General features: G+C 38.4%; 1 protein-coding gene and 1 long non-coding RNA gene across 4 annotated transcripts in view; one reads left to right on the top strand and one right to left on the bottom strand.

Annotated features, from left to right (window-relative positions):
- LOC310731390 overlaps window positions 1–3,932 on the top strand; it is a 4,267-nt gene extending 335 nt beyond the window's left edge. The window contains exons 1-3 of the long non-coding RNA XR_014535179.1: window positions 1–712; window positions 1,568–1,686; window positions 1,787–3,932. The exon at window positions 1–712 is cut by the window's left edge and continues 335 nt beyond it. This is a non-coding gene — a long non-coding RNA (uncharacterized lncRNA). The remainder of the gene's footprint in view (window positions 713–1,567; window positions 1,687–1,786) is intronic.
- cmtm4 (CKLF-like MARVEL transmembrane domain containing 4) overlaps window positions 1–16,422 on the bottom strand; it is a 30,444-nt gene extending 14,022 nt beyond the window's left edge. For 2 of the 3 annotated variants that reach the window (XM_083550978.1, XM_083550976.1), the window contains exons 1-3: window positions 16,018–16,422; window positions 15,023–15,267; window positions 6,865–7,041 (exon numbers count right to left, since the gene is read on the bottom strand). In XM_083550978.1, the coding sequence (XP_083407104.1) occupies window positions 6,865–7,041; window positions 15,023–15,208 (363 nt within the window). In that variant the 5' untranslated portion in view covers window positions 15,209–15,267; window positions 16,018–16,422. The remainder of the gene's footprint in view (window positions 1–6,864; window positions 7,042–15,022; window positions 15,268–16,017) is intronic. The other variant, XM_083550977.1, reaches the window with a different exon arrangement.
- Window positions 16,423–16,651: the final 229 nt, after the last annotated feature.

Genomic DNA, 16,651 nt, shown 5'->3' on the forward strand with positions numbered 1-16,651 from the left:
AAAAATATCAACTCAGTGGTGTGGTTGTGAAGGTGAATGTCACACTGTGGGAAAAAAACAAGCTGGATATCAACCATATCATGAACTGTGTCATTTTGTTCAAGATTCAGCAAGAATACTGACCATTCTGGAATGTAATCATTATACAGAAAAAAAAACACTGCGAGACGCAGATAAAAAATACTCAGCTTTACGTTTTCGCTATGCTTTCGTGTGTTTGTGTGTGTAAGCTTAAGATCGAATAGAATTTGGAAAGGAAATTGAAATATCACATGGAAGGTAGCAGTGTGTGTGTGTGTGTGTGTGTGTGTGTGTGTGTGTGTGTGTGGTTTTGGTTGGAAAGGAAAATGTCCTTCAGGAATGTGCTGCTCTCTGGAAATAAAAGTTTAACTTTTCCCTTTGCTTTTCCTCAAATAAATAAATGCGAGCACTTTTGCTTTTAAAAATCCATCATATTCAACAAAATACTTAAAAAAAAATGAGTACAAGAGATTTCCATCAAATTCAACAGAATATTTAAAAATGTAGAACAATTTGTGCTCAAGCACGTTGTACCTTTTAACCTTCTACAGGACTTTAACAAGCATTTTACAACTATGGTGTAATGTTGTATAATGGTTTATAATGGCTGTGTAATGGTATTTAATGGCATGTGTAATGATGTGTTTAATGGTGTGCAATGGTGATTAATTGCATAAGCTTTAATACTAAGGTACTAGGGGTGGCACGGTTCACAAAACCCACGGTTCGGTTCGTATTACGGTTTTAGGGTCACGGTTTTCGGTTCTTTTCCGTTTATTGTTATTTTTTCTTTTAAATCTTCAACACTCCAGAAATTTCCTTCAGCATTTGATATATAGCTTATTAGCTTTATTAATCACATTATTGGGACCATCTCTGAGTAAAAGCTGAGGTGAGATTTTGATACAGCAAGAGAGAAGACATTGATGATGACATGCTTTTCATTTATTTGGCAAAAAGGCGAGAGGGAATATTAAACCGCGGCTCGAGTAAATTCATCAGCTGACGAAATCCTTCACACTCATTCACGCTGCACGGTTGCATATATTTTGCTATAAACATCCCCAATGCTTTATTTATGGCTATTGCCCTGTCTGACTGATCACTGAGAGGTTGCTTAAATGCTGCGGACAGTAGAAGTTGTTTCCTAACCGGCTCTCTCCTGTTTGTGCTTATCGACACTTTGACGTGATGTCTTCTCAAATGAACTGTCATATTAGAAGTGTTGCCATTCTATCTACTGTTTTATTTCCGTTTTCATCGTAAGTAACATTAAAAATTCTCCCACACACCAGTTTTGAACGACGCGGGCGCATCCGCCAACTCTGTGCAGCCTTCATTATCTCCTCCACCTGCCATTTCTGCAGCACTCCTTACTCAACTTTCACTGTCTATATGTATGTTCATGCGAAACTGTCTGAGGCGAAACTGAGCACGGGGCTACATTGCGCATGCGTCGAACCGTGCGACGCACATACGAACCGAACCGAGACAAGCGAACCGAACGGTTCGGGTGTTTTTCCATGTACCGTGCCACCCCTATAAGGTACCTTTCTGTTTCATCAAATGCAGTAACAAAAGGCCATGCTGTGGTTTCTGGATCCGTATATCTGCGGTCATTCATTTTTTGAGTGTCTTAAGATTTTGTTCTCAACATATAGAATAGTTATTGATCAGTTCATTTAATTACACAATCACACAAATATGATTGATGTCCTAAGGGCATGAAGCATGGAGCGGGTGCTACTACACCACGAGGCAACAGGTCCGCCATGCCCTCGACCCTCTGCAGTTTGCATTTCAGGAGAAGGTGGTTGTGGAAGACGTCATTATCTACATATTACAGCGATCCCTGTCTTACCTGGCTGTGAGAATAAAGTTTTTTTACTTGTCCAGCACTTTCAACACCATCCAGCCAATGCTTCTCAAACATAAACTGACAGAGATGGGAGTGGGCTCATACCTGGTGGTGTGAAATACGCACTACCTGACTGGCAGACATCAGAACGTGCGACTGGCGGACTGCAGGTCTGACACTGCGATCAGCAGTACGGGAGCACCGCAAGGGACTGTGCTCTCTCTGGTCCTGTTGACCCTGTACCTGTTAAACTTTCAATATAACTCAGAGTCCTGCCATATGCAAAAGTTCAGGGACAACACTGCTATAATGAGTCAGATACCACAGCTTCTGCTCGGATCTCGGCATGCTTGACAGACATATCTTCATGGATGAGTGCTCATCAACTAAAACTCAACCCCAGCAAAACAGAACTGCTGTTCATCCTAGGTGATTTATCTCCAGGTCAAGATCTCAGAATAACTCATGACTCTCTGCTCTCCCCTTCGGCCACTGCCAGTAACCTTGGGGTAACTATGGACAATGAACTGTCCTTCTTCCCACATTTTGCTAATGTTGCTTGTTGCTGTCGATTTCTTCTCTACAACACCCGAAGGATTCAACCATTTCTGTCCACACAGGCTGCCCAGGTGCTTGTTCAGTCCCTTGTCATTTCAAGACTGGACTACTGCAACTCTCTGCTGGTAGGTCTTTCTCTGAACACTATTCATCCACTGCAAATTATCCAAAACGCAGCTGCATGACTTGTGTTCAATCTGCCCAAGTCCTCCCACACCACCCCACTGCTGCGCTCCCTGCACTGGCTTCCGGTAGCTGCACGTATCAGATTCAAAACTGATGCTCGCCTACAAGGCCAAAAATAGACAAGCACCAGGAACACGAGCAACTGATTCAGGACTTCATGGTGTGACTTCAACCACCTGCACCTCAACACCACCAAGATCAATGGTGACTGTTGGGAGTTTGTAAAGACTTACAAATACCTGGGAGTGCAGCTGGATAATAAAATGGACTGGACTGCCAACACAGATGCACAGAGCCGGCTGCAATTCCTCAAAACCTTTAACAGCTGCAGAAAGCAGCAGATGTTCTTTCAGACTGTTGTGGTGAGTGCCCTCTTCTATGTGGTGGTGTGTGGGGAGGCAGCATTAATAAGTAGGATGTCTCACGCCATCTATCTATCTATCTGCACAAATGATCAATAATATGCTACAAACTAGAGAAAAAGGTGTTGGGTGGGGTGGTGCAGGGCTTTTTCTGTAATGAGTGTCTGCAATAAGAGTTACTGTTGCTTTTAAAAAGCATGTAATGATTAATAATAACTTCCTTGGGCAAAGTCAAAATGTTGGATGAAGTCACTGATGGTTGACGATTGATCAGTTATTTTACATTTAGGTAATTCAAGAGTACCACAGATGCCAAGAAACTATAAATGAGGCATATTTGAAATATTTTACATTTTAAACTGATTTTCATGTTCAAAGCACAAAATCAAACAAACACAATGTATACAACCTTGTAGTCAATCCTTGTTGACTCCAGTTTTTCTTTAAAGCTTGTACAGCTAATATTACTAGGAAAACTCTTCTTTAAACGCAGCAATATTGCTAAGATTAAAAAAAGTACTTTGTTACATTATGCAAAAAGTCTAGTTCAAGCTTTTGTTACCTCTATGTTGGTCTTATTGTCTGAAAGTTCTAGTATGTGCATAAACAAGCTCAAATTCATCCAGTATGAAGCAAGTGTCCTTGCTAGAAATAACCACATGTCCCCTATCTTATCCAGAATGCATTGGCTACCAAACAAATCTCGCATAAATGACATAAAAACTACTACTGATATATAAAGCACTGAATGTTCTCACTGAACGGTCTCATGTTGAAGTACGTACATTGATTAAAAAAAATGGAGGCTGTTTGTTGGTAGTTGGTAAGATTACAGCAGGAGCCAAGCTTTTCCTCACAAAGTCCCACAGTTTCAGAACAGCCTTCCAATAAGTGTTTAGGAATCAATTTGGGTTCAGTGTTTAAAGTGTAGGTTGTAAAAAATAATTTCTTAGATAAAGGAGCAGATCTTGAAGGATTAAGGTTACAGAGTGATCTGGTGAACTGAGATGTTTGGATGCTGTTGCTTCCTGCTCTCACAAGTTAACTCAGGTTGTATTAGTTTTGGCAGTCGCTGTCATAACTAGTCTTGCCAGGGTCCCAGCGTCCACTCTGATCACAATGTGCATAATTGCTAAACATGACATGACAATAAGTATACATAATATTCCATGTTTCTCTCTGTCACTTCCTATCTGTCTAGCTACACATGATTCTGATATGCCAGTGATATTCCCCTTCTTCTCTCCGTCTGTTCATTCCAGTTTCTCCTTTTGTGGATGGAGTTCCCAAAAATTGGAAACCAGTTGCTCCACATGACCAGCCTAATAAATAATACTGAAGATGGATTTGGACCGTTTTTCTACAGTGGCTCAGAACTACAGTTGCCACAACCCAAATTCCAAAAAGAATGCAATAATTTGCAAACCTCATTTTATTCTAAGTAGAACATGGAGAACATATCAAATGTTTAAACTTAACAAATGTACCATTTTAAGAAAAAAAATAAGATAATTTTATATATGATGGCAGCAAATGTCTCATAAAAGCTAGGAAAGGTCCATGTTTACCACTGTATAGCATCCCCTCACCTTTTAACAACATTTAATAACTGACGAGACCAGTTGCTGGAGTTAGTTCCTCCACCTGTAGTGCTGGTAACAATTGCTTTCACTGACTTTTGTTGCAGCCATCAAATTCAAATATTAATATTTGAATACATTGCTGTTTGAAACAAATTTTATTTGAAATTTAGTTTGAAATAAAAATAATAATTTGCCTCAATGCTTTGTTTAGCCCATTTAACTACACATGCACTGTGTTTCCCACGGACAGTTATTACTGATGCACCACCCACTAAACTTTGGAGCGATCTGGGCAGGTAACACAGAAGACACTGCAGAATGAAAAATGGGGGAACGGGGGGAAAACAGCGAGGGGAGGTGGAGCAAAGAAATTCAGACCAAAGAAAACTGCAGAACGTTTGAAAAGTTTGAAACTTTCTAACTAAAACAAAGAAAACACCGTACAGTGTGAGTACCGTTTTTAAAGTAATTTGAAATTGATTTTTATATTTTTATTTATATACAGTGCAGACAAAAAGGCCCTTCTCAGTGGCCGTGTAGAGCAGGTAGCGGAGAACGTTTTTAAAGCTGGCGATAAATACACGTATTTAGTGTGTGTAAAATTGCAAGCAGCTTTCTGGAGATAAGAATATCACATCATGATACTGTGTGAGGTTTAATAAATAAATGCATGAGTGAAAATAATTATGAGTTTCATTAAACAAATTGTTTCCTATAACCTACTATACGCAGCCACCGCGGAGGAACTTTAACACACTTTAAGGAACTTTGTACTTTGATGTAATATCACTATTAAATGCACTAAATGGGTTTAGTTTTCTAAAAAGAAAAAAAATTTTAAGAGACCATCTTATTTTCTCTCTCTTATTTAGTATTGCTCTTTAATAAAGAAAAAGTACGTCTTATCCGATTACTCGATTGATCAATTAAATATTCGTAAGAATACTCGATTACTAAAATAATCGATAGCAGCAGCCCTAATTTAAATATATTGCTATTAATATTATGAATATTTGTAAAATATCATGTTTAAAAATAATATAAAAAATTTTTTTTTCCTGTCTGGGGAATCTGCTTAGACTGCTGCCCCCGCGACCCGAATTACGGATAAGCGGGAGAAGATGAAATAAAATGAAATGATTGAATATTTTTTTCTTAAAATGTTCTTAGTTCAAACATTTGACATACTTTCTATGTTCTATTGTGAATAAAATCACTGCATTCTGTTATTATGTACATATTTCCTTTTCACAACTTTTTTGGAATTCGTGCTGTTTAATGAATGAATATTCAGTGTCACCCAGATGACAATGGGTTCCATTTTGTGTCTGGTTCCTCTATCATCATATCAAGAAGATTTTCCTTGCCACAGTCACCACTGCTTTGCTCAATTGGGATAAAATATAGATGGAGACTAATATTTAATTTTTTTATGTATTTGTTCTACACCGATCAGGCATAACTTTATGGCCACTGATCAGGCACAACATTATGACCACCTACCTAGCCTTTTGTTGTTCCTTCTTTTGCTGCCAAAATAGTCCTAAACCGTTAAGCATTGACAGCATTATCTTCTTCAGCAATTTGAGCTACAGGAGCTTGTCTATTGGATCGGACCACATTAGTCAGCTTTGACTCCCCACGTGCATCAATGAGCCTCGGCCGCCCATGACCCTGTTGCCAGTTCACCAATGTTTGTTCCTTGGACAACTTTTGAAAGATACTGACCTCTGCAGAGCGGCAACATTCGACAACAGCTGCAGTTTTGGAGATGCACTGACCCAGTTGTCTAGATGTCACACTTTGGCCCTTGTCAAACTCTCTCAAATCTTTACGCTTGGCCATTTTTCCTGCTTCTAACACATCAACTTTGAGGACAAAATGTTCACTTGCTGCCTGATATATCCCACACTCTAACAGGTGACATGATGAAGAGATAATCAGTGTTATTCACTTCACTGGTCATAATGTTATAATGTCATAATGTTATGCCTGATGAGTGTATAAAACTGTTTTGTTACAATGTCAATTGTTACAATTCCTATACAAATAAATTATATAAATAATGTTTCTTTTTTTTTGTAATGGTGTATAATGTGTGATTGCGTATAAAGGTGTGCAATGGTGTTTAGTGGAATGTGTAATGCAGTTTAATAGTGTTTAATGGCATGTAATAATGTGCAATGTTTTGTTATGGTGTATAATGTAGTGTAACGGTGTTTAACACAGTTTAATGACATGTGTGGTGAGTATTGGGGTGTGTAATGATGTTACATGGTAAATACAGCTGACTTACCACTAATCTCCAGTTGATCTGTGTGAGGTTGCTGTGGAGATTAAGGATGAAGAGCAGGAGTAAAAGTCCCGTCACCACGAAAGAGCTGCAGCTAACAAACTCAAATAGATAAACTCCAGCGCAGGGAGAACACATCATCACCGTCTCAATGCAGATAAACGCAATGAGGGATAGAACCTGCCAAAACAACACACATTATACAACACTGAACAGTACGAATATTCAGTTGCCATTAATACTAACAGTAATCCTGTGATATGTACCTGTGTGTGCGTTTGTGTGTGTGTGTGTGTGTGTGTGTGCGCGTGCGTGTGCGTGCATGTGTGTTTTCATAGATGATTTTGGGTGTCTGATTTTGTTCAACTCTCTCTGAATCACAAGATATGAAACAGGTCACCATCACATAAAACATGTGGCAGATCGTAATCATAACAAAAAACTGTATTTTGTAACACAGCATTTTATTGTGTCAGTCGCCACCTGCTTGCTCATCAGGGACAAACTTACACTTACAAAGAACATATACATTTTTTATCACCACATTATCTGTGTAAAGCTGCTTTGAGACAATGTTTATTGTTAAAAGCGCTATACAAATAAAAATGAATTGAACTGAATTGTTATAATGTGATTATATTAGAGCAGGGGTACCCAATACGTCGATCTCGATCAAACGGTAGCTTACAAAGGTAGTATGGGTAGATCACGTGCCATAAAAAAAAGTTTAAGAACAATTCTCTTCTAACACTCAGGTCATTACAGCTACTACTAAATGTGAAGGTATTGTAAAAGAAGCCAACACCCCTGTGTTAATTAGTGCTGCATGAATGTGTTTCTGGTTTGTGTAGATTGTGGTAGTGCTTTAGTTAGTACTGTTGTGTATTGATGTGTATTAATTTTACTAGAAGTGAAGTTTTGTAGGTTATGCAGAATGATCATGTAATTCTCTTTGTCACTCTCACTCACACACACACACACACACACACACACACACACACACACACACACACAAACACATACACACACCCACAAACACATACACACACCCACAACAGGACATACCAGTTTGGTTTGTTTATTCTTTATTAATTTAGTTTCCGGCTCTACCTGAACATTTAACATACAGGTGCTTACCATTTTTCAAGTCAACACTGACTTTTTGTGATTTTCTGTTAACATTATGGCACTTGCTTTAGTCCTTAGCTCTGTATTCTGTTATGTAGCTTTATGTTGTTTAATGTAGCACCAGGGTTCTGGAGGAACGGTGGCTCATTTCACTGTGTAATGAGTCAGCTATATACAGTGGGTCAAAAAAGTATTTAGTCAGCCACCAATTGTGCAAGTTCTCCCACTTAAAAAGATGAGAGAGGCCTGTAATTTTCATCATGGGTACACTTCAACTATGAGAGACAAAATGAGAAAGAAAAAACCTGAAAATCACATTGTCTGATTTTTAAAGAATTTATTTGCAAATTATGGTGGAGAATATGTATTTGGTCACCTTCAAAAATGCAAGATTTCTGGCTCTCACAGACCTGTAACTTCTTCTTTAAGAGGCTCCTCTGTCCTCCACTTGTTAACTGTATTAATGGCACCTGTTTGAACTCGTTATCAGTATAAAAGACACCTGTCCACAACCTCAAACAGTCAGACTCCAAACTCCACTATGACCAAGACTAAAGAGCTGTCAAAGGACACCAGAAACAAAATTGTAGACCTGCACCAGGCTGGGAAGACTGAATCTGCAATAGGTTAGCAGCTTGGTGTGAAGAAATCAACTGTGGGAGCAATTATTAGAAAATGGAAGACATACAAGACCACTGATAATCTCCCTCGATCTGAGGCTCCATGCAAGATCTCATCCCGTAGGGTCAAAATTATCACAAGAACGGTGAGCAAAAATCCCAGAACCATACGGGGGACCTAGTGAATGACCATCAGTAACACACTACGCCGCCAGGGACTCAAATCCTGCAGTGCCAGAGGTGTCCCCCTGCTTAAACCAGTACATGTCCGGGCAGGTCTGAAGTTTGCTACAGAGCATTTGGACGATCCAAAAGAGGATTGGGAGAATGTCATATGTTCTATTTTGGTTTCATCTGACCTTTTTGGTAAAAACTCAACCTCTTGTGTTTGGAGGAGAAAGAATGCTGAGTTGCATTCAAAGAACAATATACCTACTGTAAAGCATGGGGGTGGAAACATCATGCTTTGGGGCTGTTTTTCTGCCAAGGGACCAGGACGACTGATCCGCGTAAAGGAAAGAATGAATGGGGCCATGTATCGTGAGATTTTGAGTGAAAACCTCCTTCCATCAGCAAGGGCATTGAAGATGAAACGTGGCTGGGTATTTCAGCATGACAATGATCCCAAACACACCGCCCGGGCAACGAAGGAGTGGCTTCGTAAGAAGCATTTCAAGGTCTTGGAGTGGCCTAGCCAGTCTCCAGATCTCAACCCCATAGAAAATCTTTGGAGGGAGTTGAAAATTTGTGTTGCCCAGCGACAGCCCCAAAACATCACTGCTCTAGAGAAGATCTGCATAGAGGAATGTTCCAAACTACCAGCAACAGTGTGTAAAAACTTTTTGATCTCTGTCATTGCCAACAAAAAGTACATAAAGTATTGAGATGAACTTTTGTTATTGACCGAATACTTATTTTCCACCATAATCTGCAAATAAATTCTTTAAAAATCAGACAATGTGATTTTCTGGATTTTTTTTTCTCATTTTGTCTCTCATAGTTGAAATGTACCTATGATGAAAATTACAGGCCTCTCTCATCTTTTTTGGGAGAACTTGCACAATTGGTGGCTGTCCAAATACTTTTTGTGCCCCACTGTATGATAGAAATGATGATAATAGCTTTTTGACTTGACCTGATAAATACAATGTCAAAATACAATTATAAAATTTTAAAGTAATGATAAATGTTTACACTTCAGAAAAATATATTTTATAATTATGAAAAAAAAAAAAAAAAACACTTTTACTTAATTTTAATCTTGGACAAAGTTTTCATCCCCTTCGTAAAACGCACAAACAAACAAGCACTTTTTAGCATGTCATGACATTCTTGACGTATATGCACACACACACACACACACACACACACACACACACACACACACACACACACACACACACACACACACAATAAATGGTGAAGGTTTTCAGCAAACTACACATTACTGTGGCTAAATTTTGCTCCATCTAAACCAAACCTAAAACCTCAAGAAAAAAAACGACACGCACACACAGCAAAATCTCCTGAAAAAAAAATTGTATTTCCAAGATGATGAAAAATGTGTAAGTGATGAGAGAGTGAACTGAGTATCTGAGGCTAACTCAGACATTAGACGTGTTTACAGCTGCACAATGTGATCATCGCTGTGCACTACAAAGTGTTTAATCTGAGGAAAAATTAAGGGTCTGTGATGCATCTGAAATCACTTTCAAGAAATCTGATTTATTTCTGTGGAACTGCTTCACCTACTGTCATTTATCTCACACACATTTCTGGGAACAGCTTAGAAAAGCACAACAGAATGTATTTTTTTCTGAATCTCTCTCTCTCACACACACACACACACACACACACACACACACACACACACACACACACACACACACACACACACACACACACACACACACACACACACACACAAAAAAGCATCTGGAATTCTCATCTCATCTCATCTCACTTCACAGACACACACACACACACACACACACACACACACACACACACACACACACACACACACACACACACACACACACACACACTTACTTTAGAGTCCTTAAAATAATATTGAACTTTCCCTTGCTAGCTTTTGAACTGAAACCCCCTAGCTTCTAGAATAATGTATTTGGTATTATGTAATATTGCCAATTTTTGTCTATTTCTAAGCATGGAATTGTTTTTTCCACTAACTATTGTAAGCTATTGTAAGCATTGACTAAGACTCATTGATGCACTAATTGGGAGTAAATCTATTTTATGACAGACAGATTCAATGATTTAATGATGTTACTTAATCACTGAATTGCTGAATGCCACCAATGTAAATCTTAATAATTGCGGAGCAACTGATAACTGAATTGATTAACTTATAAGGAACAAACTTATAGGCAATAAACTTATACATTCCGACATTATCAGCTTTTTTTTTTTTTATCTGTAAAGCTGCTTTGGGACAATGTCAAATGTAAAATATGCTGTACAAATAAAACTGAATTGAACAAAAATGATGCACTGATTTTCTGGACAAAAGAGGACTGAATCTTGATCTTGCCTGAATAGCTGCTTATTAACAAAAGAGCTGCTTAGGTCACTTTGCTCTGCTTTTTCCTGCATTAAATAATCTTAACAGCCAATCAGAGCTCTCTCTTACCTTCAGGCTATCAGTGCTGATCAAGTTTTAATAACAGATCAAGTAAAAAAAAAAAAAGAAAAAAAAGCTTTACATGCATCAAGATACACAGCCTGGCTGTCAGTGTGCTGGTTCTGGAAAGTGAAGGTCAGTCAGGACTTCGGGTGAGTTACTCAATAACCTCAAGATGTAAAAACATTTAAACTTGAAAGTGAAAATCTCAAACCTGACAAATCATTACTATAAGCAAAGAAACATGACACTGTTTACAGTTGCACACAGGACACTTTCATACCTGTTTGAATGAAAATCTGAAATGTTATAGCTGTAGTTATTCATGAAGTAATTCTCAAATCAGTATTCAGACCTCAGATGTAGCTCGTCATAGAGTTTGTCGAATAAACAATATTTTTTTAATAATACAAATGAAAATAGCAAATGAAGAGTTATAAAATCTCTTACTGTGTCTATGTTCTGAAATAGTAATAGGAAAGAATCCAGCATGTACACATCATGGCCTTGAAGTTTTTTTTCCTGAACATAAACTCAGTGTCCTTTTACTGACCTTCAGTAAAGTAAATATCTCAGAATTGTGTGATAAGACCAGAAGCAGCCCACGTCAAATCATTCCCTCCTACTACAAGTTTCTTTCCAGCAAAACAACTATATTAAATTTTTTTTTTTATTACAATTTTAATTGTTTTTAATTAATAATTTAATTAAATAATTAAATTTTAATTTAATTGTTCAATTCATAAACAATTGAACAATTCTGAAATAATGTCATCTTCACTGCTCAACAGTTGAAAGAGTTTTTGTCCTGTCTATACCATGCTACCAGAACACCTTTTCCACAAATTAACTAAAGCATTTAAAAAAAATAATAATAATAAATTTTGCAGAAAACACACTGATCAAAATTAGAGAACACTTTCAGATACCTCCCAGTTATTGGTGTTAATCTGGCACCTGGTGCTAATTTCCTTGATTATCTGTCAACCCCTATTTAACTGGCAGCCTAACTTCCAGTTTCACTGACTCTGCAAGATGGTGAGCCGTTCTAAAGTGACTGAAAGCCTCCGGCAGCAGGTTGTCCAGATGAAGGCCAAAGGGATGACCCTATCAGCTATAGCAAGACAAGTTGGTCGTTCCAAATCTGTGATTTTATTGAATCTTTACAACATCACAAACTCATTCAAGTCAGCCAAGAAGGCTGGTCGTCCACGGAAGACAAATACAAGAGAGGACAGGATACTGAGGAGGATCTCAATGGGCAATCGTTTCCACACTGCAGCTGAAATTGCTCACCAGTTCAGCGCTGAACAGGGTAATGATCTGTCTCGTCATACAGTGTCGACATTTAAGAGCATTTGGACTGAAAGCCCACTCTGCAGTGACCAAACTTCTCATTAGCAGAAAGAATCAAAAGGCTAGAATAAGCTTTGCTGAGGAGCATGTTGTGTGGACAGAGAAGAACTGGTCCAAAGTTCATTTCAATGATGAAAGCAAGTTGAATTTATTTGGGTCTGATGGAAAACATTATGTTTGGCGACAAACTGGAGAAAGACTGAACCCAAAGTGTGTAAAGAAGTCAGTGAAAAGTAGAGGAGGAAGTGTCATGGTTTGGGGCATGTTTTCTGCAGCAGGAGTTGGGCCTCTTATACAGCTACATGGCAGAGTGAATGCAAATGTTTATCAGAACCTTCTTCAACAACATATGGTTCCTTCTATGCGTTCATCACCCAATCAGCCCGTAGTGTTCATGCAGGACAATGCTCCATGTCACACAGTAAAACGGGTAAAGCAGTTCCTTGAAACTGAAAACATTGAAATAATGACATGGCCTGCCCAGAGTCCTGAACTCAACCCAAAAGAGAACCTCTGAAAAATCCATGGTGACAAAGTTATGGCCAAGAAACCCACCACAGTCACCGAACTGTGGAGAAGACTGGAAGAAGAGTGGACCAACATCACACCAGAGCAGTGTGAGAGACTAGTGCTGTCCTGTGGCCGCAGATGTGCTGAAGTCATTCAGAGCAGAGGCCTGTACACTTCCTACTAATTGCTGACTGTTGTAACCTTCAGAAAATTTTGTTGTAATCTTTTTCCATGCTACAGTCATTGTTGTTCTCTAATTTTGATCAGTGTGTTTTCTGCAAAATAATGTTTTTTTTAAATGCCTAAGTTAATTTGTGGAAAAGGTGTTCTGGTAGCATGGTATAGACAGGACAAAAACTCCTTCAACTGTTGAGCAGTGAAGATGACATTATTTCAGAATTGTTCAATTGTTTATAAATTGTTCTCTAATTTTGATCTCCAGTGTATATTAATGCAGACATGCTCTTAATTGATACCATTTTAATTTGCTGATAATAATCCTGTCTGTCTGTCTGTCTGTGACCTGTCTCTGCCCCGTCTCCATCCTGTCTCTGACCTGTTTCGGTGTCTCTGCCCAGTCTCTCCTGTTTTCCTGCCCAGTTTATACCATATCAGTTATGTCTCTGTGCCGTCCCTGCAATGTCTCCCTTATGGTTCTGCCCTGATTCTGCTGTGTCTCTGTGCTGTCTCTGCCCTGTCTGTGCCTTGTTTAATGATTTCCTCAGTTTCATGGCATTTCCTGGTATGCACACTTACAGAGCTGGTGTGTGTGTGTGTGTGTGTGTGTGTGTGTGTGTGTGTGTGTGTGTGTGTGTGTGTGTGTGTGTGTGTGTGTGTTTCTCAAAAAGACTTGTGGCTTTAATCGGTAAAAAAAGTTGCTTCAACAAAGTGAAAATTTGAAAGAAATTAGCAAATATTTTAAACAAGCGTCTTTCATGTTGTTATTATGGGGTATTGTTTGTAAAATTTTGAGGAAAATAATGAATTTAATCCATTTTGAAATAAGGCTGTATAACAAAATGTGGAAAAGGTGCTGTAAATACTTTCCGGATATACTGTAAACCCAACCTGAAATCTGATCAAAGGAGTAAATCAGCATTAATGCAGTTTGAAGAAAAACTACTAAAGCAAATTAGCAAAGTCTTTCAGTGTGTTACAAAATCTCTCTTTGTTATATAACTTTACAGTGTGTTACAAAGTGTGTTTCTGTGTGTTGTAAAGTGTCTCTGTTACAGAAATGTGTGTTACGAAATGTCTCTGCGTGATCACAGATGGAGAGGAGATTGAAGAATACATTTAGATGAAAGCTGTAGGTGATTATACAAAAGTCAGTGCTGAAGATAAACATGTAGAACTAATGCAAATAATGATTCAAATCTTTACTGTAAATACATGAAAGCCTCTCTATCAACTTAGTTTGAATTATTTTTCAGAAATGTATGCTCTGTGAGATTATTTTAAATAGGTTAAGTAATCGATTGACTAAAATATAGTCTAAAATATAGGTTATATCTCTAAATGGTTTGGAGGGTGGGGGGACATGAGGTGAGGTAATACCTAGAAATAAACACGTTTCTGGTTATCAGTGACACTCTTTCAGTTACATAGTGGAGTATACAGCTGATGATTCTAGTGACAGTGGTTCATGAATTAGACTTCTATTAATACTTGTAAGCCACATCATCATTAGCCTCAAAACTTCAATAAATAATCTTATAATCTTAAAATAACAAATACAAACTTCCCACACTAACTGCCTGCGCTTGTGTTACAGTAGCAGCAGCCGGATGTGACTTTTTACTGAACTGCTCCTTTAACCTCATTTGAGGATCAGCGATGAGTAAAATGGAGATAATATGAAGTTGATTACAGTATAATTATTCTGATTTGTGAAACTCACCGCTTCCACGATCTTTAGGATGCCGAGCTGTGAAGTAAGGTAGTGTGTGTTCCAGCTCAGGCTCCTGAACACACTCCGGGAGAGAACAGGCTCTGTAGTAGGCTGATAAGGACTACTCGCCCCTGACACCATCGCCGTGTTAGAGGCCTCGCCATCTAAACCTTCTGCCTCTCCACTGCTCCTCATCCTCACCCGGCTGTGGAGCTTTTAACAATAAACACCGCTCAGACACGCTGACTCCGGAGCTGAGTGACAGAGGAAAAGAGTTCATCTTTGTTTTATTGTTTATACAGTATCTGTGTGTTACAAAATGTCTCTGTGTGCAACAAAATGTCTGTGTTACCAAATAAGCTTCAAACTTTGTGTTACAAAATGTGGTAAAGTAGTTTTATCACAAAATGCCTCTGTGTTACCAAGTGAGCTCTCTCTCACAAAGTCTCTCTGTTTTTAAATGTTTTCAAGTGTTTCTCTCTGCTACAAAACGTATAACAAACATTCCCTGTGTTACAACATGTTATAGTGGTGCTCGGTGTTACAAGCTATTACAAAATATGTCTATGTTACATTTGTTACAAAATGTATTAGAGTTTCTGTATGTCATAAGGTCTGTGTCACAAAATGGGCTACAAACTGTGTTACAATAAGTGAATGAAAATGTGTCTGTGTGTTATACAATGTGTTTGTGTTTGTCTGTGTGTTATACAATGTGTTTGTGTTTCTCTGTGTTATTAAATGTGTGAATATGAATACACAGATGGAGAGAAGGTTGAAGGTTGAAGATCTGTTGGAAATACATTAAAATGTAAGATGTAATTGGTAATATATAAGTTAAGATTTAAGGTGGATGAGAGTGATGGAGAAATGAAGCTGAAGATTCAGCAGAGGATTAAACAGTAGGTGGTGATGGAGATAAGGAATAGTGTAAATGAGACCCACACAGATTAGAGATTAAAGATCAAACCTACGGACGTAGATGAGCGAGATATCTACTTTACCTGAAGGTATGAAGCTGCAGATGTATGTAGATCTTCTCAGTTTCTCGAAAGCTCCTGGGTTGTGAATTTGTCCAGAACTGTGCAGACTGAAGCTGAGTTTCTGTTCCTTAGTCTGCGGCATCACTCACACCAACAATGCGCTGATGGAGCAGCTTCTCATTCTGATGGAGATGGTGGACATGGTGTTTAAGGTGATGATGATGGAGATGATGGTGTTGATAGAGTTGGTGTTTTGGGTTTCAGTCCTGCAAAAGGCGCCCAAGTCTCGGAAAAACTCTTCATCAAACCGGAAACATACAAAAATCCATTAATAAAAACACGCCAAGTGTAAATCCGAGATCCAGAGAATGCAAGGAGACCGCAAGGCCGGAGTGTGTGTGTGTGTGTGTGTGTGTGTGTGTGTGAAACCTGCCTCCTCTGGTGCGGGTTGCCAGGTTACTCGTGATTTAAATAAACTGTTCGAGTTTTCAATCGATATATAACCTGCTTTGTTTAACCTTTTATAAATATATTTATTAATTATTTACTATTGCTAAGTAAAAGAATATGAACATTAATTTGATAATTAATTGTATTTATTCTCTTTGCCCCATTTTATTAAAAAAAATGTGTCTGTTTAAATATAGTTTTTCTC

This window comes from Silurus aristotelis (genome assembly GCF_946808225.1).
Source record: "Silurus aristotelis genome assembly, chromosome: 9".
Taxonomy (NCBI): domain Eukaryota; kingdom Metazoa; phylum Chordata; class Actinopteri; order Siluriformes; family Siluridae; genus Silurus; species Silurus aristotelis.